Source organism: Carcharodon carcharias, chromosome 14, assembly GCF_017639515.1.
Source record: "Carcharodon carcharias isolate sCarCar2 chromosome 14, sCarCar2.pri, whole genome shotgun sequence".
Lineage (NCBI taxonomy): Eukaryota > Metazoa > Chordata > Chondrichthyes > Lamniformes > Lamnidae > Carcharodon > Carcharodon carcharias.
This window is the reverse complement of record NC_054480.1, coordinates 104054254-104078932: the sequence shown is the minus strand read 5'-3', so window position 1 is coordinate 104078932 and position 24679 is coordinate 104054254. Positions and strand designations below refer to the sequence as shown.

Genomic DNA, 24679 nt, shown 5'->3' with positions numbered 1-24679 from the left:
GTCCCAAAGGGGCTGGAGTACAAAAAGGAAATGATGCTTCAGTTGTTTAAAGCTTTGGTTACACCAAATCTGGAGTCACTGGGTTCACTTCTGGGCACTGCACCTCAGAAAGGATCTATTGGCCATTTAGTGGGTGCAGCGCAGACTGATACCAGGGATAAAAGGGTTAAATTATGAGGGCAAGTTGTGGAAACTTGCATCCCCTTGAGTTTAGACAGTTTTGGTGGGGGGATCCATACAAGGTATTTAAAATGATGAAGCAATTTGATAGAGTAGATACAGAGAGGGCATAACTTTAAAGATTATTCAGAAGTGGAGTCTGGAAACAATTTTTCACACAAAGGGCAGCAGAAATCTGGAATTCTCCCCCCTAAAAGGCAGTGGTTGCTGAATCAATTATAATTTTCTTGACTGAGATATTGGTGTTTCACATTATTCACAGCACAAGGTGTCGCTGACGCTCCTCAAGGCAAGAACATGGCAGGAACCACCTCCACAAATTGGTAAAACCTTCCTGCTAAACTAGACCAATCTCCCTGACGCGACCAATTAACTCGCTGTTAGAAGGTGAACTGTTCCTTCCCCTAGTGACTCAGTTTAACGAGGGCTTATAACAACATAATAATGTTCAGAAGCAGTTCCAGTCTGGAGCAATGTGACAAGCAATGAAAAGATGTTGACATGAGTGAATCTGCGGGTGTGGCTTCCTCCTGTTACTGATCTCTCTGGACTTTGTCGGGATTGTTGATCTGGAATTCCCCACTCCAGTTAACTTCCTGGAATGCTTTTCACAGAGAAACCTGTTTCGTCAACCATAGAGCGAAAGGGAGTTTAGCAAACACAGATAAGGTGGAGCACCCATGGGCTATTCACTGATGGGAAGTTACAGGCCAAAGTCTATTTTTTCTCAGAAATATGTTACATCAACTCTTTTCCCTTTCCTGCATCTATTTTCTCCTCTCCCGAAGATGGTTCCACAGGCCCTGAGGGTCTACAGGCACCAGCCTCCCGCACATGTTTCACCCCTCCGGCTGCACCTAGTGCATTGATCAAGGCAACCGGGCTGATTTACCAGGCCTCCCTCTTACCCTGTGCTAGACAGGAGCGGTGGTGTACCAGAAATGCTGCTTAATTCCGGGGCCATTAGCCTGGCTCAGACACAGCCATGGCTGGGCCTAGCACTGAGCACATAAACTTTGGGGCAACTGCCAAAGAACCTGAGGCCTCAGAATAACTGTACATTATAAGGCCCACTTATTCCAGGCCTGTCTTCAGCTCAGTGCCAGGTCCTGTGATCTGAAGAGGGCTCCCAATCCTGGCTTCCTCTGCAAAACACATGGCCTCTCATTAAGATTGATGGTCAATGACTGAGAACACCCCTTCCTCATTTAAATGACAAACACAGACTCAAATCCACCTTCCCCCTCCCTACAAAGCATGTTAATAGTATATTAATTTATATTTAATTATATGTAAATGGTGGGCACTAACTGTGGATTCACTTGTAACCCTATAGATAAAAATTGAAACTGTGCTTTTTGGGTTAGGAGGCTCATGTGTGTATTGTGCATCTCTTCAAATAAAAGCTTCTTTCAGGATTGGCTTCAGCTCTTTCTTTCACCACCTGGCTTCCTGGTTCTAGGGCATTAACACCCAAGACCCAGATCTTTAAGAGAATATTTGAAACACCTCCATTTATATGGCAACTTTCACAGTCTCCAGATGTCCCAAAGTACTTTACAGCCAATGAACTATTTTTTGAAACGCAGTCACTCTTGGAATGCAAGAAATGAAGGGGCCAACTTGCTCACAGCAGGCTACCAAACACAGCAAGGTGATAATCACCAGATCATATTTTTGTGATGGTGTTCACTAACAAAACCAGGCCACTCCATTAACATCCAGGGCCCAACCTGTTAACACCCAGGTCCCGCCCCGATAACACCCAAGGCCCACCCCATGAACACCCAGGTCCCACCCCAATAACTCCCAGGGCCCACCTTAACACACAGGGCCCACCCCATGAATACACAGGGCCCGCTCAAATAACTCCCAGGGCCCACCTTAACACCCAGGGCCCACCCCATTAACATCTAGGCTCCACCCCATTATAACCCAGGGACCACCCTATTAACACCCAAGGCCCTCCCCGTTAACACCCAGGGCCGAACCCATTAATACTGTGCAGTGTATTTCACAAATGATCCTAGGGTAATGATTCTGGAACAAGACTTAATTGGGATAAACCTGTTTCATCAGATGGTTTGTTACCCGTTCAATGTTCATTGCTAACCCTGTCTTACATTTACTGAAACTTCAACTCTGTGCAATTGTTTACAACCAGTGGTTCCACAAGGTTACTACCCGATCACTGAGATTGCTAATTACCCCGGGTATATCAGACATGTGGCCACTGTCACAGAAGTATACTATTTTTCATGATATTATTGTAGGCCTATGGGTGCGATTGTGGATGGTTCTGTCTGTGTCACTGATTGACTGAATTCGAGTCAGATAGACTTCAAGGTTGAAATTATCAAAAGAGTTAGGTGTAAAGCAGACTTTTGAAATGGAGATAGAGAAGCAAGGATGAGGATTCCACGGGTAACATGTGAATGAAATTTGCCTTTTTAAATAAGTGAAGGGGTTGTTTGATTTTCAAAGGGAGGGTAGGATGATTACAACTAACAAAATAAATAGAGCAAGGTTATTATGTGAAACAAAAACAGAATTACCTGGAAAAACTCAGCAAGTCTGGCAGCATCGGCGGAGAAGAAAAGAGTTGACGTTTCGAGTCCTCATGACCCTTCGACAGAACTTGAGTTCGAGTCAAATTCTGTCAAAGGGTCATGAGGACTCGAAACGTCAACTCTTTTCTTCTCCACCGATGCTGCCAGACCTGCTGAGTTTTTCCAGGTAATTCTGTTTTTGTTTTGGATTTCCAGCATCCCCAGTTTTTTTGTTTTTATCTAAGGTTATTATGTGTGTTTTTCCCAAAAGGAAAGATGCCATTTGACAACATGAAATAATTTTATATTATGGGAAAAGTAAATTTCCGAAGACATGTTGAACAATGGGATTTTACATTAGAGAGAGAGGAACATTTATTAAGAAGGATGGATGGCTATGTAGGGTGTGGCCATGTAAGATATTGAAAGGTACACCATGTGAAAGACTTGGATGAAGCCCTAGCCACTCTGCAGGAAGACGTGCTATTCCAGTAAATTATGTTAAAAGCCTTTGCTATCCCACTGTCAAGTGAGTGCTGTGGCAACATTGCCAGATTGCCTATTCAAATCTAAAATCTATTTTGGACTGTTGCCTTAAAGGGAAGATGCAGTTGGGAACCTGTTTCACTAAGAATTTGGGAAACTGTTAAGACTAAGTAACCATGTAACTGTAATCTTGTGTGGGTTTATTGTTTTGTTTTGTTTTTTCTCTTGTTAATAAATGTTGCAGTTTAATTTTAAAATCTCTAAAAGCGTTAATGGACTCAATTCTTCTGAATTCAGTGCATAAGCTTTCTCACAATAAATACAAATTGCAAAATGCTGTGATAGCGTTGCCAAGTTTCCCTTAAGGATTTGGTCAGCCTGGCATATATCACCTGCCATGTCATAACACCGCTATTCAATATGATCATAGTTGCTCACCCACTTCAATATCTTTTTCCCACACTATCCTCATATCCCTTTATGTCATTGGTATTTAGAAATCTGTGCATTTCTACTTTAGTTCCCATAACCCTCTGGGGTAGAGATTTCCAAAGATTCACAACCCTCGGAATTAAAAGTTTCTCCATATCTCAGTCCTAAGTGGCTTTCCCCTTACTTTGAAATTGTATCCCTTGATTCTAGAATCCCCAGCCAGGGGAAACATCTTACCTGCATATACCCTGTCTATCCCTTTAATTATTTTATAGGTTTCAATGAAATCACCTCTAATTCTTTGAAACTCTAGAGAATACAGGCCCAGTTTCCCCAATCTCTCTACATAGGACAGTCCCGCCACCCAGGGAATAAGCCTGGTAAGCATTTGTTGCACTCCCTCTATGGCAATAATATCCTTCCTAAGGTAAAGACACCAAAACTGCACACACTACTCCAGGTGCAGTCAATGTTCTACACAATTGAAGCAAGACTTCACTACTGTTGTACTCAAATCCTCTTGTGATAAAGGCTAACATACCATTAGCTTTTCTAATTGCTTGCTGCACCTGCATGTGACTTATTGACGAGAACACCCAGCTCCGTTTGTGCATCTATACTTGCTAATTGCTTACCATTTAAGAAATACCTCGCACATCTGTTCCTCCTACCTCGCATTTTTCCACATTGCATTCCATCTGCCATGTTCTTGCCCATTCACTAAGTCTATCCAAATCCTCTTGAAGCTGCTTTGCATCTTCCTCACAACACACATTACCCCTCAAGATTTGTGTTCTCTACAAACTTTGAAATATTACATTTGGTCCCTACGTCCAAATCATTGATAAATATTGTGAACGGGTGGGGCCCAAGTACTGATCCTTGCATCACAGCCTGCCAACTTGAGAATGACCCATTTGTTCTTACTCTCGCTTTTCTGCCTGTTCGTCAATCCTTAATCCATGCCAGTATATTACCTCCTATCCCATGTGCTTTAATTTTACTAACCAACTTCCTGAGGGGGGACTCTATCAAAAGCCTGAAAGTCCAAGTATAATATGTTCACCAACTCCCCTTTATCAATTCTGTTAGTGTCATTCTGTTATTCTCATAACCTCAGGATTTCACAACTTAGTTTCTGAAGTTGTCAGATAGCAAACACAGCAACTAATTTTACATTCAGGAAGTTCTCACAAGTAACAACGTGATAATGACCAGAAACTGTTTTAATCATTGTTTAATGAATGTATTTCAGCCAGGACATCAGGATTAACCCCTTTGTTCTTCTTCGAAAGTTCCATCCACCTAATGGCAGATGGGGCCTTGGTTTAACATTTCCTCTGAAAGACAGCATCTCTAACAGTGCGGCACTACCTCAGTACTTCGCAAGGGTGTCAGCCTGAAGTTTGTGCTCAAGCCTCTTGAGAGGGGCTTGAACCCATGACCTTCTGATTCAGAGACAAAAGCATTACCAACTGAACTACAGATAACTATGAAATAAATAGAAGAAATAAAATCATTCAAAGCTCTCTTCACATATTTGTGGAAATGATGCATTTATTATTATTTGTAAACATGAAGTATAAATCACATTGCAGATGTCTGAAGGGTTCTACATAATTATTCCCTTTTATTGTCGCTATGTTAAGAATTTAGCATTTAATGGTTGACTTACATCGAGAACATCAGTTTGACATTCTAGGCACCAGAACCAAATGCCAACACTGGCAATTTAACCTGGCCATGCCCATCTATTTTGTTGGATATCACAGTCAGAAACAGTAACAAGGGCTCCATCCACAATCCAAACAAGGGGAGAGAGTGAAGCACTGCCTTGGCCAGCAGGGCAGTGCACTGGGTTTTGAATAGGCAACCAGAGTCTGTGATTGACAAGCCCCGCTCAGCAATCAATGTCAATCAGTGAAAGTATGTTAATTCCCTCATTCAAAACATTCATCAATACATGTGCTGTTCCAGGACAAGACAATTTATATTAAAATCAACACAGGGAGTGATGGTTCCGATCAAAGTTGTAAGGTGAAGCAACAGTAATTAAAATAACGTAAAACCCAACGCACACAACAGAAGAAGCACGCCCTCAGAAGTCTTCGCATTCTTGGACTCTGTTCAAAAAAATCTTTAAATCACTGGATAGACGGCATGCGTCGCAATTCCACAGTTGTTATGCCTGTTTCTGGACATTAAAATGTAGCCCTCATTTCCCCATTCAACACCATAGCTGGAAAAAATTTTAAAAGGAACAATTAATTGTCATATCGCATTATTTGTGATTGAAATTATTTTTGTAAATACTGCTAAAGTCAGTGCACCATTGAACATTTGTATTTTATTCCTCCTAAACTCTATTTCCAACATGCCCTCTTTCCATTGCCCTGTAAGTACTGTCCTATATGTGCACAGTCCTATATATGTGCACTGTCCTTTATGTGCACTGTCCTGTACATGTGCATTGTCCTAAATGTACACTGCCCTATATGAGTGTGCTGTCCTTTATATGTGTACTGTCCTATATTTGTGCACTGTCCTTTATGTGCACTGTCCTATATATGTGCGCTGTCCTATATATGTGCACCGTTCTATATATATGCATTGCCCTTTATGTGCACCGTCCTATATACGTACACTGTCCTATATATGTGCTGTCCTTTATGTGCACTGTCCTATACATGTGCATTGTCCTATATATGTACACTGACCTTTTTGTGTACTGCCCTTTATGTGCACTGTCCTATTTATGTACACTGCCCTATATATGTGCACTGTCCTTTATGTGCACTGTTCTATATGTGAACTGTCCTTTACGTGCACTGTCCTTTATGTGCACCGTTCTATATAATGCATTGCTCTTTATGTGCACTGTCCTTTACATATGCACGGTAGTGTATATGTGCACTGTCCTTTATATGCGCACTGTCCTATATATGTGCACTGTCCTTTATGTGCACTGTTCTATATGTGAACTGTCCTTTACGTGCACTGTCCTTTATGTGCACCGTTCTATATAATGCATTGCTCTTTATGTGCACTGTCCTTTACATATGCACGGTAGTGTATATGTGCACTGTCCTTTATATGCGCACTGTCCTATATATGTGCACTGCCCTATATGTGTACACTGTCCTATATATGTGCACTGTCCTTTATATGTATACTGTGCTATATGTACACTGCCCTATATACGTGTGCTGCCTTTATGTGTGCACTGTCCTATATATATGTGCACTGTACTGTGTGCACAGTTCTATATATGTGCACTGTCATTTATATGTGCACTGGGCCATATATATGCACTGTCCTATATAAGTACATTGTCCTTCGTGTGCACTGCCCTATATGTGTGCCCTGTCCTTCTCTGTGTTGTAAAGAACATATATTTTTATTTCTGCTGGACTGTGGATTAAAATTACAATGGCTTGAGTTTGAAAGACATGTCTACTGGAACAGTGTGAGGGATATATACAATGTTGCTGTCCTGGAACAGAGTGCCATGAAAGACAAGATGGTGCCAAGGAGGAGTCTGGGGAACTGCCTGGCAATGTAGTAATTGGCTCCTGACCAGGTGACCAGGGTTTGTGTGTTAGCAGTGCAGCGGAGTAGCTCCTAGCTTGAAAAGAGAAAAGATCTAAAGCCTCTCTCTCCTGTGTGTGTCAGATTCCAGTAATTCTACAATAATAGCTAGCTAGATTCATGGAGGATGATGCAGTGAGGTGACCCCATAGATCCTCACACTGTATTCTGTGAATGCTTGACTCCAGTCTGGCTTATGACAGCGCGAACACCCTCTGAGAGAATGCTCCTGTCATGGAGACACAGTGGAGGCCCTAATAGTCGCCCGATTGTAGGGAGAGGATGACAACATGCAGTGAGGACACTCCATAAATGTTCACATAGGGAAGAACTTTCCCCCCGTCGTTGTGGGGTGGGGGAGTTCAGAAACGGGCGTGCTTCCAATTGGCACCCCTGATTGGGGGTACGGCACCATTTTATGTGGGCGGGCCAAATAAGGCCCACCCAGCGTGACGTCCGCCAGGAAGTGCTATGTGATCCCTGTGTGGGCAGGGGGGAGTTCCCTAAGCCGAGAGTGCGCTCTTTCGCGTACGCGCACGAAAGAGCGCACTCAGCTCCCTGAGGCTAAGTGCTGCCTCAGAGAAATCGGCGCCAAATTCAAAAATGTGAAATACAGAAAAATAAAATTTCCTTGACACTCTCACATGAGTTGGGACATGTCCATCACTTATAATTAAACTTTTAATTATATTTTTAAAAACCTACATGAAACCTCATCCCGCCTGTGGATGAGGTTTCATGCTTTTTCTGAAGCCCGCCAGGGCTCCCGGCCTGCTGGCCAGGTCCCAGCCAGGTCCTTTAACTACTTCAATTAGAATTTAAATTGCCTCAATTGGCCGTTGACAGGTCGGTGGGCACACAGCTGATTCGGCTGCACCCCTGCCGACCTGAAAATTTTACGCGTTGGCAAATGGGCCCCGCCCCCTGCACTCAATATCCTGCCCATAGTCTCTGAGAACGTCTGATTCCTATCTAGCCAAGTGCAGCTCGCTTGTGCTCTATGATCAGAGTCATTTCATAGAGACGCAGCCATGAAACTTTAGAAGCATCTGATCCTTTGATCACCTTCAGCACCTCAGCCCTTCAGGAGCACAGCATCACTGGTCACAGATGCTGAAGAGATGGGAGCCAGCCCCACCTTAAAGGTGCTGAGAGCACACAGAGAGAATGAGAGAACTCTGTGGCCCCTACCCACTACATTCTGGCAACAATGACAATCGAGGTGCAGACATCACTAATGTGTCCAGGGAGTGTGAGGCCGGACCATCACTTTGGCCTGACGGCAGCACAGAGCACAGGGAAGAGGCACCTGCCATTATCTTGTGCAGAAAGGTTTCACATCTGGGTGACGAGAACACTGCTCATCAGAACAAGGAGCCATAGGCAGGGAGCCATTCTTGGGGGTTTATTGATAATGTTAAATAATAAGTACAAGTGATTAACATCCATGCCCAGGCTGTTCAAATCTTTCTGAAATATGGTTTGTCTGCAGTTTTATCCATTTACAGTTTAGGTCAGTTTACTGTTGCTATTTAATTTCTCATGCCTTCAAAGTTTGCCTCATAAATTTAAAACTTTTTTTGTGACCCTCTCTCTTCCGCTCAAATCCAACTCCAAGTTCAAATCAGGTTAAAGTCACTGTTTCCAAAATGTCATGTAACTTGTCAGATTGTTAGCTAATTTGGATTTGTTACTAAACAGTCCCAAGCACCCCTTGGAAATTCATTGCCTTTACTACCTGACTTCTATTTCCCCAGTATGCGTGAAAGGTAACATCTCCCATTAGAACCATGGAATTTTTCATTGCAAACATGCTTCTAGCATCTGAGTAATTAGAGCCAATTAAAGACAGTTTTGTGCTGTGAATCCAAAGCCACTTAGAACTGGGTCAAGAATGAGAGTGCAACCTGGTCATGGTCACTGATGAACATCCACCGTGGCTGCTGTCATGGTGCTCCATCTCTCCTTGTCTTCCTCAACCTCTCTTTTGATATGGCAGGCCCCTCCAACATCTCTCCTCTGTGATCCATCACCATGGCAACACACTTCAATGGTTCCATCCCAGCAGTACCAAAGTAGCCAACACATCTCCCTCAATAGCTTTTACTGCCACCCATGCCCATTGAGCATGTGGGAAAGAACATAGCTAGAGCACATCAATATAGGATGGTCACCATGAATTCTGGAGAAACCTCTTCACCCAAAGAGTGAGAATGTAGAATTTGCTACCACAGTGAGTGGTTGAGGTGAATAATGTAGATGCATTCAAGGGGAAACTAGCTAAACATATGAGGGGGAAGGGAACAGATGGTAATGATGGTAGGTGTGCATGAGAAAAGATGGGAGGAGGCTCGAGTGGAGCATAAACACTAGCACAGATTAGTAGAGCGGAATGGCTTGCTTCTGTGCCATATATCCTATGTAAAAACTGTCACTTCAGAAATGCCCCTTAACTTGGTTACCCCTTTTCCTCATCTACATGCTATCCCTTAGTGATGGGCCTAGCTTCCATCTGATTGCTAATGATGCTGAGCTCTACTTCATCACCACCATTTTGCTGTTAGATTGATTAGCTAAACTGAAGTAATGGATAAGCAACAACTTCCTCCAACTTAACACTAAGACAGAAGTAAAACATATCCAAAACTCATCTGCCTTAATCCTATTAGTAGATCCTGTTTCTCTGTTACACCTATACACAGCAACCTCCATTAGTTTTTCATCCCTAAAGCACTGAATTCCACATTCTGGTCTTTGTCTACAATTCTTCAATGGCTTCAGCTCTGCCTCCCTCTGAGTCCTCCTCAGCTTCCCCTCATTCTGTGTCCTCCTGACTCTCCCTCTCAGTCTCCATGAGCTTTCTCCACCGTCACATGCCCACCATGTTCAAATCTGGCCCCTTTACAACCCTCTCTTCTCTGCTCCACCTTCAGCTTAAACATTTAAGCCTCACACTCTGGAACACTCTCTCTAAACCCACTTCTGTCGTTCTAACTTTCTCTTTCAATGCCCTTAAAGCTAACTGAATTCAGCATTCCTTCAGTTCCCTCTTCTAACTTTCCTCCAACTTCACTTCTATAAAACATTTGCTATATTAAGGATATGAAACAAATGCATTTTATTGATGTTGATTTCACAAACTCAGTATCCTATGCCCTCTTACATTATCAGAGGAGATTTTCAGCTCCGTTTTCTGTGCTGAATTCAAAGTCCTAGAGGTGAACAGGCATTGTGCCAATCAGAGCACAGCAATTATAATTACATTATTTTTCATTTGCACGTTTTCAGTGAAGTATTGAGAAATAGCGCATTTTTATTCCATTTCTATTTTAATATAAGTGTATAAGCTCATCAAGTGGAAGGGTATCTTCCTCCATAATGGAACCTTGGCACCTTGTACTCAACATCAAGCATTACTGGTTAAATATAGCACAGGTTAGATACAGAGTCAAACTCCGCCCACACTCCCCCAGCTTGACATTTTGACAATATGCCTTAAGGTCATCCCTAGAAGTACCCATTTCCCATGCCAGCCACCTTCTCTCTGAGCCAGATAGTTAGTGCTTCCTTTACGACTTAGAGGCACAATAAAGATCTGGCGTTCTACTCTGACAAGAGATTTTAAAGCATTCACAGTTAAATATGTGATGTGGACGACATACCTGTTTTTAACAATCCAGTACTTCGAATCAGGTGTAATTCCATATCCAACTACCAGTACCGCATGACTCATAATATAAGGTAGGCAACTGGGTTCATAGTAAATACCTGGGGAGCAATACAATGCAATCCTCAGTAAAATGTCAGCTATACATCATAATCCTTCCACCTGAGTAACAACTGAAATTTACCATAAGGTTAAAAAAAAAATTCTGCTACAGATACATTTTAGAAAATTTGTCTCATATGTATTCATAGTAACTTAGCTGGTAGTACACACGCCTCAGAGTCAGAAAGGGTGTGTTCAAGTCCCATTAAGAGTGTAATCCTGAGTGGCACTTCAATGCAATACTAAGGATATGCTGCGGTGTCAGGGGTGCCTTTTTTCAATGATGGGGCATAATGTGGGAAAATGTGAATTTGTCCACTTTGGCAGGAAGAATAGAAAAGCAGCGTATTATTTAAATGGAGAGAGACTGCAGAACTCAGTGGTACAGAGGGTCTGGGTGTCCTGGTACGTGAATCACAAAAGGTTAGCATACAGGTACAGCAAGTGACCAGGAAGGCAAATGTGATGTTGACATTTATTGCAAGGGGAACGAAGTAGGAAAGTTTTACTACAGCTGTACAGGGCCTTGGAGAGACCACATCTGGAATACAATGAACATAATTACATAAGCAGCAGCTCAGAGGAGATTCACTCAACTCATTCCTGGGTTGAGGGGCTTATCTTATGAAGAAGTATTGAATAAGTTGGGCCTGTACCCATTGGAGTTTAAAAGAATGACAGGTGATCTTATTGAAACATATAAGATCCAGGGGATTTGATAGGGTAGATACCGGGAGGATGTTTCCACTTGTGCGAGAGACTAGACCCAGGGCACACACTTTAAGAATAAGAGGCACACCATTTAAGGCAGAGATGAAGAGAATTTTTTTCTCTCAAAGTGTCATTAGTCTGTGAAATTCTCTTCCCCAGAGAGCAGCGGAAACTGGGTCATTGAATCAAGGCAGAATTAGACAGAGATAAAAACAAAAAGCTGCAGATGCTGGAAATCCAAATCAAAAACAGAAATACCTGGAAAAACTCGGCAAGTCCGGCAGCATCGGCGGAGAAGAGCAAAGTTGACATTTCGAGTCCTCATGACCCTTCAACAGAACTAAGTAGAAATAGGAAAAGGGTGAAATATAAGATGGTTGGGGGGGGGCGGGTGAGAAAGTGGGGGGGTTGTTGGGACAAGCAAGCAGTGATGGGAGGAGATAACCAAAAGATGTCACAGACAAAAGAACAAAGAGGTGTTGAAGGTGGTGATATTATCTAAAAGGATGTGCTAATTAAGAGTGGAGAGCAGGACAAGCAAGGTAGCTCTAGTGGGGATGGGGTGAAATAAACGATGAATGGAATACATTTAAAAATAATGGAAATAGGTGGGAAAAGAAAAATCTATATAAATTATTGGAAAAAACAAAAAGGAGGGGGAAGAAACGGAAAGGGGGTGGGGATGGAGGAGGGAGTTCAAGATCTAAAATTGTTGAACTCAATATTCAGTCCGGAAGGCTGTAAAGTCCTGCCCCACGGAACTCATTTCTCGCTATCTTGACTCCATTTCTCTCCCCTTGTCCAGTCCCTTCCCACCTACATCCGTGATTCCTCTAACACCTTACGTCACATCAACAATTTCCAGTTCCCTGGCCCCAACTGCCTCCTCTTCACCATGGACGTCCAATCCCTCTACACCTCCATCCCCCACCAGGATGGTCTGAGGGCTCTCAGCTTCTTCCTCGAACAGAGGCCCGAACAATCCCCATCCACCACTACTCTCCTCCATCTGGCTGAACTTGTTCTCACGCTGAACAATTTCTCCTTTAACTCCTCTCACTTCCTCCAAGTAAAAGGTGTGGCTATGGGTACCTGCATGGGTTCCAGCTATGCCTGTCTCTTTATGGGGTATGTGGAACATTCCTTGTTCCAGTCCTACCCCGGCCCCCTCCCACAACTCTTTCTCCGGTACATCGATGATTACTTCGGTGCTGCTTCACACTCTTGTCGGGACCTGGAAAAATTTATTAATTTTGCTTCCAATCTCCACCCCTCCATCATTTTCACATGGTCCATCTCTGACACTTCACTTCCCTTCCTTGACCTCTCTGTCTCAATTTCTGGTGATAGACTGTCCACCAATATCCATTACAAGCCTACCGACTCCCACAGCTACCTCGACTACAGTTCCTTACACACTGCTTCCTGTAAGGACTCCATCCCATTCTCTCAGTTCCTTCGCCTCTGTTCTAATGATGCTACGTTCAAAAACAGTTCCTCTGACATGTCCTCCTTCTTCCTTAACCGAAGTTTTCCACCCACGGTAGTTGACAGGGCCCTCAACCGTGTCCGGCCCATCTCCTGCGCATCTGCCCTCACGTCTTCTCCTCCCTCCCAGAAACATGATAGGGTCCTCCTTGTCCTCACTTATCATCCCACCAGCCTCCGCATTCAAAGGATCATCCTCCGCCATTTCCGCCAACTCCAGCATGATGCCACCACCAAACACATCTTCCCTTCACCCCCTCGGCGGCATTAGGTAGGGATCGGTCCCTCCGTGACACCCTGGTCCATTCCTCCATCACCCCCTACTCCTCAACCCCCTCCTACGGCACCTCCCCATGCAAATGCAGAATATGCAACACCTGCCCCTTCACTTCCTCTCTCCTCACCGTCCAAGGGCCCAAACACTCCTTTCAAGTGAAGCAGCATTTCACTTGCATTTCCCCCAACTTAGTCTACTGCGCTCGTTGCTCCCAATGAGGTTTCCTCTACATTGGAGAGACCAAACGCAGACTGGGTGACCGCTTTGCAGAACACCTGCGGTCTGTCCGCAAGCATTACCCAGACCTCCCTGTCGCTTGCCATTTTAACACTCCACCCTGCTCTCTTGCCCACATGTCTGTCCTTGGCTTGCTGCATTGTTCCAGTGAAGCTCAACACAAACTGGAGGAACAGCACCTCATCTTCCGACTAGGCACTTTACAGCCTTCCGGAATGAATATTGAGTTCAACAACTTTAGATCTTGAACTCCCTCCTCCATCCCCACTCCCTTTCCGTTTCTTCCCCTCCTTTTTGTTTTTTCCAATAACTTATAATAACTTATATAGATTTTTCTTTTCCCACCTATTTCCATTATTTTTGAATGTATTCCACCCATCGTTTATTTCACCCCACCCCCACTAGAGCTACCTTGCTTGTCCTGCTCTCCACTCTTAATTAGCACATTCTTTTAGATAATATCACCACCTTCAACACCGCTTTGTTCTTTTGTCTGTGACATCTTTTGGTTATCTCCTCCAATCACTGCTTGCTTGTCCCAACAAACCCCCCCAACTTCTTCCGCCCCCCCACCCCCTTAAACCATCTTATATTTCACCCTTTTCCTATTTCTACTTAGTTCTGTTGAAGAGTCATGAGGACTCGAAACATCAACTTTGCTCTTCTCTGCCGAGGCTGCCAGATCTGCTGAGTTTTTCCAGGTATTTCTGTTTTTGTGCAGAATTAGACAGATATTTGATCAAGTCAGTCAAGGGTATGGCGGGGGCAGACAGCAAAATGCAGTTGAGACATAACAGATCAGCCACGATCTTATTGAATGGTGGAACAGGCTCAAAAGGCTGAATGGCCTATTCATGCTCCTAAGCCATATGTTCCTATGTTCTTAGATGTAAAACCGAGGCCCTGTCTGCTCTTTTGAAAAAGAGTAGATGAGTTATACCTGGAGTCCTGACCAATATTAATCTCTCAATCAATGTTATTAATTATCTGATCATTATCACATTGTTGTTTGTGGGAGCTTACTGTGTGCAAATTGGCTGCTGCGTTTCTTGCATTACAACACTAAAAAAGTATTTAATTGGCTGCAAAGCACATTGGGATATTCCAAGGTCATGAAACTTGGTATATATAAATACAAGTGTTTCTTTCTTTGTTACTTGAGAAAAGACCATTTGGTTCCAGCCAGGGCTCACTTCATCATCCAGAATCTTTATCTAGGACCCCAATTTCAAGCCTTAATATTTATATCCCTTAACTAAGTGGGACTCCAAAGCAGGATCATTGCTTCCTGGTTTAGATTGAAGTCTGCTCTGTCAATCAAACGCTCTAAACTAACCTTTACATTGGTCTTCCTTTCTGAGATTCTGAGAGTCCAGAGTCCATTTCCCAGTGTTTATGAGGTTAAATCTGGTATATGGAGGTCCTTGCCCCATTTTACCTGGGTCTACAGTATAAGCCCTATGGATTGGCTCATAGAAGCCAAGTTCCTCAATCACAAAGTAAGGGAAGATGAATATAAAAGACAGCATACTTAAAGCCTCATTTAGTAAATGGTTTCTTCAGTTTGGAAACATCTTTTGGTACCTTAGTTGTGTGTGTTTTCTTCCTCCTATTTGAACACAGATAATGTTGCGAGGTACTCTGTGGTGGCGAACATCAGGGCTATGCCCATCATCAACCACTGACATTCACACACAAACATTTTCCAGCAGGGTAAAAGCAAAAAACTGCAGATGCTGGAAATCCAAAACAAAAACAAAAATACCTGGAAAAACTCAGCAGGTCTGACAGCATCTGCGGAGAGGAATACAGTTAACATTTTGAGTCCGTATGACTCTTCAACAGAACTAAGGAAAAATAGAAAAAGGGTGAAATATAAGCTGGTTTAAGGGGGGTGGGACAGGTAGAGCTGAATAGAGGGCCAGTGATAGGTGGAGATAGCCAAAAAATGTCATAGAGAAAAGGACAAAGAGGTGTTGACGGTGGTGATATTAGCTAAGAAATGTGCTAATGGTGACATTAAGGGTAGAAAGCAGGATCAGCAAGGTACAGATAGCCCTAGTTGGGGTGGGGTGGGGGAAAGGGATCGAAATAGGCTAAAAGGTAGAGATAAAACAATGGATGGAAATACACTTAAAAATGGAAATAGGTGGGAAAAGAAAAATCTATATAAATTATTGGAAAAAGGGGGATCAGAAAGGGGGTGGGGATGGAGGAGAGAGTTCATGATCTAAAATTGTTGAACTCAATATTCAGTCCGGAAGGCTGTGAAGAGCCTAGTCGGAAGATGAGGTGCTGTTCCTCCAGTTTGCATTGAGCTTCACTGCAAACCAAGGACGGACATAAGGGCATGAGAGCAGGGTGGAGTGTTAAAATGGCAAGCGACAGGGAGATCTGGGTCATGCTTGTGGACAGACCGAAGGCATTCCGCAAAGCGGTCACCCAGTCTGTGGGACTTTCCAGCAGGGACTACTTGTTAGTTGTTAGCACTAGGAACCTGAGCTTTCAAAGAAGCTAAGGGGAGCCCTGGGCAAGTGAAGCGGGGCGGGGGGGGTGTGCAGGGGTTAGGGGATGAAGGGAAAGATGGTAGCGTAGTGGTAACGGCGGTAATGTCATTGGACTAGTAGTCCAGGGGTTCAGGCTAATGCTTGGGGGAATAAAAACATAAAATGCTGGAAAAGCTCAGCAGGTCTGACAGCATCTGTGGAGAGAGAAACAGAGTTAATGTTTCCAGTTTGTATGACCCTCTGGGGATATAGGTTAAAATCCCACCATGGCAGCTGGTGGAATTTAAATTCAATTAATAAATCTGTAATTAAAAGCTAGTCTCAGTAATCGTGACTATGAAACAGTTGTTGATTCTTGTAAAAACCCATTTGGTTCACTAATGTCCTTTAAGGAAGGAAATCTGCCGTCCTTACCCAGTCTGGCCTACATGTGACTCCAGGCCCACAGCAATGCGGTTGACTCTTATCTGCCCTCTCAAATGGCCTAGTAAGCCACTCAGTTCAAGGACAATTAGGGATAGCGGCCTTGCCTGCAATGCCCACAGCCCGTGAAAGAATAAATTAAAATCAAGCAGGCTTTTATCATTCTGGCTAAGATCAGCTAACTCCATATAGGCCTTGGTTTAAACATGCACTGTTCTTCAGCAGGTTTGACTACATGAGGCAGCATATTTATCCACTTCATCAAAGAAGCCAGAATTGACCTTATAACCTGCATTTCCTATAGCTCGTAATCTAAACCCTACCATTTGACAAGGGACATCAGCAGTGACAAAAGACGGGGCTAACTTTATATTTACCAACTGCCAAACAGGACTACCATTGGTGATTAATCCACTTTGTTTATAAAACTATTTATAATCCAATTTATAAACCAATTAAATTAACAAAAGAGCCAGGGGAATATTAGGAGGTTTTTTTTACACAGCGAGTTGTTGTGACCTGGATTGTACTGCCTGAAAGAGTACGAGAAGCAGATTCAGTGATAACATTCCAAAGAGAATTGTATAAATATTTGAGGAGGAAAAATTGCAGGGCTTTGCAGGAAAGAGCAGGGGAGTGGGACTAATTGGATAGCTCCTTCAAGGAGCTGGCATAATTACAATGGACCAAATGGCTTCTCTCTGTACTGTAAAATTCTGTGGCCCAGTATTTAAAGGGAGGCCAAAACCAGCCAAAACACCTAGCAGGGGATGAGGTTCTGGCATTCTTAACAGCAGCTCTGCAACAATATTTTTGGATCCGTTTCCTGCCCGGCTGGCGGTCAAATTGGCAACTTGGCCATCAGGAGGGAGAGAGGGAGGTAAAACCAATGGCAGAAATCCAAGGTCGAGGGCCTTAGAGACAGTCCTCAGCAATGAGTGAAAAGGCAGCCGTCACTGGGGGTCAGAGGGTGGATGGGGAGGTAGGGAGAGGGTGCAGCACAAAGCATAAAGAATAAATTGAATGAATTAGAGGCACAAATACAGCACAGAGGTTATAACATGGTGGCCAATACAGAGAGATGGCTGCTTGCTGTTCATCATTAGAAGTTAAATATGCCAGTTTATAAGACCTTTAGAGACAATAAGGAAACCGGAAGTGGCGGGCGGTGGGGGGGAGTTGTAATATTATCTTTAATCAGTAAGGCCACAACATTAATAAGAGATTATATAGGTAGAGGAAACAATCAATCAGTGAAGACACTATGGCTAAGAATGAGGAACAAGAGGGGGATTAAACCTGTAATGGAAACAGTCAACAAGCCTCCTGATTGCAGCAGTGAAGTGGCAGAACATTTAATTCAGACATTAGAGAGGCTTGTAGCAATAGTGAAGTTATTTTAATGGAAAACTTTAATTTTCATATAGATTGAGAACATCAAAGTGAGAAAGGTAGTGAATTTCAGAGGGCATTCACAATAGTTTTCTGGAGCAGTATCTTCTAGATTTAACAAGAGGGCAGGTCACACCAGATTTAGCAACGTGCAATGAGCCAGTCTAATCTAGCAGTAAGAAATAATTTATCTAACAGTGATCATGACATGGTCAAACGCAAAGTTACATTTGAAAAGGAGAAATTTAACATAGTAAGATCCTAGATTTTGGTAACAAGATGAGATGGAAACTGACAACAGCAAACTGGTCAAAACCATTATCAGCTGAACAGTGAGAGGTGTTCAATAAAGAATTTATTTTAATCAGGGTCAGAATACACCCCTAAGGGGAAACAGCTCTAATTACCAAATAAAACAGGCATGGTCGACAAAAGAGGTGAGTGAGAGCATAAAACCAAAGGAAAGTGCGTGCAAATCTCCAGAGAATTGTGTAGATCTATGGGACTGGGAGAGATATAAAAGATAACAAAGGAGATAGTAAGGGCTGAAAAAGGAGTTTGAAGAGCAACTTCAGAGGGATGTCAAGATTAATGCAAACATTTGTACAATTATATACTGGAGGAGAGAAAGTGGAATGTAGAAAATGTTATAAATGAAAATAAGGAAATCGCAGACCTGGTGAGTAATTACTGTCTCATTCTCCACCTACCAATGAAGCTATTGGAATCTATAATTAAGGACAGAGTGCCGGAGCACTTAGAGAAATTTGATCAGGTTAGAAAGAGTTAACATAGTTTGCAAACAGGTAGGTTAAGTTGAACAAAACTAGTTGAACTTTTTTGAGGAAGTAATTTTAGTATGCAGAGGAATACCTATGGATGTAATTTAAATGAACTTCCAGAAACTTTTGATAGGATTCCAGATTTTTTTTCAGTGGTGGTGAGGCACCTTCTTGAGTGGCTGCAGTCTATGTGGTGAAGGTACTTGCACAGTGCTATTGGAGAAGGAGTTCCAGGTTTTTGACCCTGGAATCTAAGAAACTGCTATCTAAAATAAAATGTATTGAAGGCAAATTACTGGCCTGGTTAAGGGATTGGCTAGGTAGTAGAAGACAGTGAATAGCAATGATAGGTGTGTACTAGAATTGGAAGGAACTGACTACTGGTGTATTTGCTGGGGCAAAACAACTATAGTTCTTTATTAATAATAATAATAATAATAACAAAAAAACTGCGGAAGCTGGAAATCCAAAACAAAAACAGAATTTTGGAAAAACTCAGCAGGTCTGGCAGCATCGGCGGAGAAGAAAAGAGTTGACGTTTCAAGTCCTCATGACCCTTCGACAGAACTTGAGTTCAAGTCCAAGAAAGAGTTGAAATATAAGCTGGTTTAAGGTGTGTGTGTGGGGGGCGGAGAGAGAGAGAGAAGTGGAGTGGGGGCGTGGTTGTAGCGACAAACAAGCAGTGATAGAAGCAGATCATCAAAAGATGTCAACAACAAAAGAACAAAAGAACACATCGGTGTTAAAGTTAAAGTTAGTGATATTATCTAAACGAATGTGCTGATTAAGAATGGATGGTAGGGCTCACAAGGTATAGCTCTAGTGGGGGTGGGGAGAGCATAAAAGATTTTAAAAATTTTTTAAAATAATGGAAATAGGTGGGAAAAGGAAAATCTATATAATTTATTGGAAATAAAAGGAAGGGGGAAACAGAAAGGGGGTGGGGATGGGGGAGGGAGCTCATGACCTAAAGTTGTTGAATTCATTATTCAGTCCGGAAGGCTGTAAAGTGCCTAGTCGGAAGATGAGGTGTTGTTCCTCCAGTTTGCGTTGGGCTTCACTGGAACAATGCAGCAAGCCAAGGACAGACATGTGGGCAAAAGAGCAGGGTGGAGTGTTAAAATGGCAAACGGCAGGGAGGTTTGGGTCATTCTTGCGGACAGACCGCAGGTATTCTGCAAAGTGGTCGCCCAGTTTACGTTTGGTCTCTCCAATGTAGAGGAGACCACATTGGGAGCAACGAATGCAGTAGACTAAGTTGGGGGAAATGCAAGTGAAATGCTGCTTCACTTGAAAGGAGTGTTTGGGTCCTTGGACGGTGAGGAGAGAGGAAGTGAAGGGGCAGGTGTTGCATCTTTTGCATGGGCATGGGGTGGTGCCATAGGAGGGGGTTGAGGAGTAGGGGGTGATGGAGGAGTGGACCAGGGTGTCCCGGAGGGAGCGATCCCTATGGAATGCCAATAAGGGGGGTGAAGGGAACATGTGTTTGGTGGTGGCATCATGCTTGAGTTGGCGGAAATGGCGGAGGATGATCCTTTGAATGCAGAGGCTGGTGGAGTGATAAGTGAGGACAAGGGGGACCCTATCATGTTTCTGGGAGGGAGGAGAAGGCGTGAGGGCGGATGCGCGGGAGATGGGCCGGACACGGTTGAGGGCCCTGTCAACGACCGTGGGTGGAAAACCTCGGTTAAGGAAGAAGGAGGACATGTCAGAGGAACTGTTTTTGAAGGTAGCATCATCGGAACAGATGCAACGGAGGCGAAGGAACTGAGAGAATGGGATGGAGTCCTTACAGGAAGCGGGGTGTGAGGAGCTTTAGTCGAGATAGCTGTGAGAGTCGGTGGGTTTGTAATGGATATTGGTGGACAGTCTATCACCAGAGATTGAGACAGAGAGGTCAAGGAAGGGAAGGGAAGTGTCAGAGATGGACCACGTGAAAATGATGGAGGGGTGGAGGTTGGAAGCAAAATTAATAAATTTTTCCAAGTCCCGACGAGAGCATGAAGCGGCACCGAAGTAATCATCGATGTACCGGAGAAAGAGTTGTGGAAGGGGGCCGGAGTAGGACTGGAACAAGGAATGTTCCACATACCCCATAAAGAGACAGGCATAGTTGGGGCCCATGTGGGTACCCATAGCCACACCTTTTATTTGGAGGAAGTGAGAGGAGTTGAAGGAGAAATTGTTCAGCGTGAGAACAAGTTCAGCCAGACGGAGGAGAGTAGTGGTGGATGGGGATTGTTCGGGCCTCTGTTCAAGGAAGAAGCTAAGGGCCCTCAGACCATCCTGGTGGGGGATGGAGGTGTAGAGGGATTGGACGTCCATGGTGAAGAGGAAGCGGTTGGGGCCAGGGAACTGGAAATTGTTGATGTGACGTAAGGTGTCAGAGGAATCACGGATGTAGGTGGGAAGGGACTGGACAAGGGGAGAGAGAAGGGAGTCAAGATAACGAGAAATGAGTTCTGTGGGGCAGGAGCAAGCTGACACGATCGGTCTACCGGGGCAGTTCTGTTTGTGGATTTTGGGTAGGAGATAGAAGTGGGCCGTCCAAGGTTGAGCGACTATCAGGTTGGAAGCTGTGGGAGGGAGATCCCCAGAGGAGATGAGGTCAGTGACAGTCCTGGAAACAATGGCTTGATGAAGGTCCAACCCTGACATTGTCATCAAACCCGCTGACAAGGGTGGTGCTGTTGTTGTCTGGCGCACTGACCTCTACCTCGCGGAGGCTGAGCGTCAACTCGCAGACACTTCCTCCTACCTCTCCCTGGACCATGACCCCACCACTGAACATCAAGCCATTGTTTCCAGGACTGTCACTGACCTCATTTACTCTGGGGATCTCCCTCCCACAGCTTCCAACCTGATAGTCGCCCAACCTCGGACGGCCCGCTTCTATCACTTACCCAAAATCCACAAACAGAACTGCCCCGGTAGACCGATCGTCTCAGCTTGCTCCTGCCCCACAGAACTCATTTCTCGTTATCTTGACTCCCTTATCTCTCCCCTTGTCCAGACCTTTCCCACCTACATCTGTGATTCCTCTGACACCTTACGTCACATCAACAATTTCCAGTTCCCTGGCCCCAACCGCTTCCTCTTCACCATGGACGTCCAATCCCTCTACACCTCCATCACCCACCAGGATGGTCTGAGGGCCCTTAGCTTCTTCCTCGAACAGAGGCCCGAACAATCCCCATCCACCACTACTCTCCTCCATCTGGCTGAACTTGTTCTCACGCTGAACAATTTCTCCTTCAACTCCTCTCACTTCCTCCAAATAAAAGGTGTGGCTATGGGTACCTGCATGGGCCCCAGCTATGCCTGTCTCTTTATGGGGTATGTGGAACATTCCTTGTTCCAGTCCTACTCCGGCCCCCTTCCACAACTCTTTCTCCGGTACATCGATGATTACTTCGGTGCCGCTTCATGCTCTCGTCGGGACTTGGAAAAATTTATTAATTTTGCTTCCAACCTCCACCCCTCCATCATTTTCACGTGGTCCATCTCTGACACTTCCCTTCCCTTCCTTGACCTCTCTGTCTCAATCTCTGGTGATAGACTGTCCACCAATATCCATTACAAACCCACCGACTCTCACAGCTATCTCGACTAAAGCTCCTCACACCCCGCTTCCTGTAAGGACTCCATCCCATTCTCTCAGTTCCTTCGCCTCCGTTGCATCTGTTCCGATGATGCTACCTTCAAAAACAGTTCCTCTGACGTGTTCTCCTTCTTCCTTAACCGAGGTTTTCCACCCACGGTCGTTGACAGGGCCCTCAACCGTGTCCGGCCCATCTCCCGCGCATCCGCCCTCACGCCTTCTCCTCCCTCCCAGAAACATGATAGGGTCCCCCTTGTCCTCACTTATCACTCCACCAGCCTCCGCATTCAAAGGATCATCCTCCGCCATTTCCGCCAACTCCAGCATAATGCCACCACCAAACACATCTTCCCTTCACCCCCCCCATCGGCATTCCGTAGGGATCGCTCCCTCCGGGACACCCTGGTCCACTCCTCCATCACCCCCTACTCCTCAACCCCCTCCTATGGCACCACCCCATGCCCATGCAAAAGATGCAACACCTGCCCCTTCACTTCCTCTCTCCTCACCGTCCAAGGACCCAAACACTCCTTTCAAGTGAAGCAGCATTTTACTTGCATTTCCCCCAACTTAGTCTACTGCATTCGTTGCTCCCAATGTGGTCTCCTCTACATTGGAGAGACCAAACGTAAACTGGGCGACCACTTTGCAGAACACCTGCGGTCTGTCCGCAAGAATGACCCAAACCTCCCTGCCGTTTGCCATTTTAACACTCCACCCTGCTCTCTTGCCCACATGTCTGTCCTTGGCTTGCTGCATTGTTCCAGTGAAGCCCAACGCAAACTGGAGGAACAACACCTCATCTTCCGACTAGGCACTTTACAGCCTTCCGGACTGAATATTGAATTCAACAACTTTAGGTCGTGTGCTCCCTCCCCCATCCCCACCCCCTTTCTGTTTCCCCCTTCCTTTTTTTTCCAATAAATTATATAGATTTTCCTTTTCCCACCTATTTCCATTATTTTTAAAAGAACAGTTCTGTTGAAGAGTCATGAAAACTCGAAACGTCAACTCTTTTCTTCTCCACCGATGCTGCCAGACCTGATGAGTTTTTCCAGGTAATTCTGTTTTTGTTTTTAACACAATAGAGAGTCATGTATCCAGGTTTGCTGATAACACAAAGAGTGGCAGCATTGTAAGCAATGTAGACAGGAGCATCAAGTTACAATGAGACAAGTAGGAGAAACTGTAGCAGATGGATTTCAACTCAAGTAAGTGTAAGGTCCGAATTTCAGTCTCCACCCACCACCACTCTCCCCCACCTGGCTGAACTTGTTCTCACATTGAACAATTTCTCCTTTGACTCCACTCACTTCTTCCAAATAAAAGGTGTTTCTATGGGAACCTACATGTATCATAGTTATTCCTGCCTTTTTGTGGATATGTGGAATATTCTGTATTCCAGTTCTACTCAGGTTCTCTCACTCACCTCTTTTTCCAATACAGTGATGACTGTATCAGTGCTGTTTCCTGCTCTCGCACTGAACTTGAAAATTTCACGTACCTTACTTCCAATTTCCATCCTTCCCTCACCTTTTTCAACTTCTCTACCTCCATTTCTGGGGATAGGCAATCGACCAATATCCACTATGACAGCTACATTGACTACATTGGGGATGCTCAAGGCCAGAGCTGAAATAGCACAGACATCTTGGAAGGTTGTGGGACTGGAGAAGATCACAGAGTTGGGAGGGATAAAGCCATGGAGGGATTTGAAAACAAAGATGAGAGTTCTAAAATCAAAATGCATTGCTTAACCAAAAGCCAATGTAAGTCAACAAGTACAGGTGAATGGGACTTGGTGCCAGCCAGGAGTGCACTGGAATATTCAAGTCTAGAGGTAACAAAGGAATGAATGAGAGTTTCAGCAGGAGATGAGCTAAGATGGGCGGAATCTTGCAATGTTTCAGAAATGGAAAAAGGGGTCTTAATGATTGGATATGTGACCAAAAGATCATGTCAGGGTCAAACATGACACTAAAGTTGTCAACAGTCTGATACAGCCTCAGACAACTGCCAGTGGATTGAGTTTGTGCAGGAACATTCTGGTTTTCCAATATTTAGCAGGTGGAAATTTCTCTTCATTTAGCACAGGATGTCAAACAACCAGTCTGATAATTACAAGACGGTGCAGGAGTCGAGAGAGAGGCGGTAGTGAGTTACAGCTGGATATTGTCAGCATACATGTAGAAACTGACACTGTACTTTAAGATGATGTTGCAGGGAGGCAACATGGAGAAGAGAAATAGGAAGGAGC

General features: G+C 44.2%; 1 protein-coding gene across 1 annotated transcript in view; it reads right to left on the bottom strand.

Annotated features, from left to right (window-relative positions):
• Window positions 1–5186: 5186 nt before the first annotated feature.
• Window positions 5187–24679, bottom strand: part of LOC121287160 (procathepsin L-like) — a 51678-nt gene continuing 32185 nt past the window's right edge. The window contains exons 7-8 of the mRNA XM_041204759.1: window positions 10898–11003; window positions 5187–5886 (exon numbers count right to left, since the gene is read on the bottom strand). Coding sequence (XP_041060693.1) covers window positions 5787–5886; window positions 10898–11003 — 206 coding nt within the window. The 3' untranslated portion in view covers window positions 5187–5786. The remainder of the gene's footprint in view (window positions 5887–10897; window positions 11004–24679) is intronic.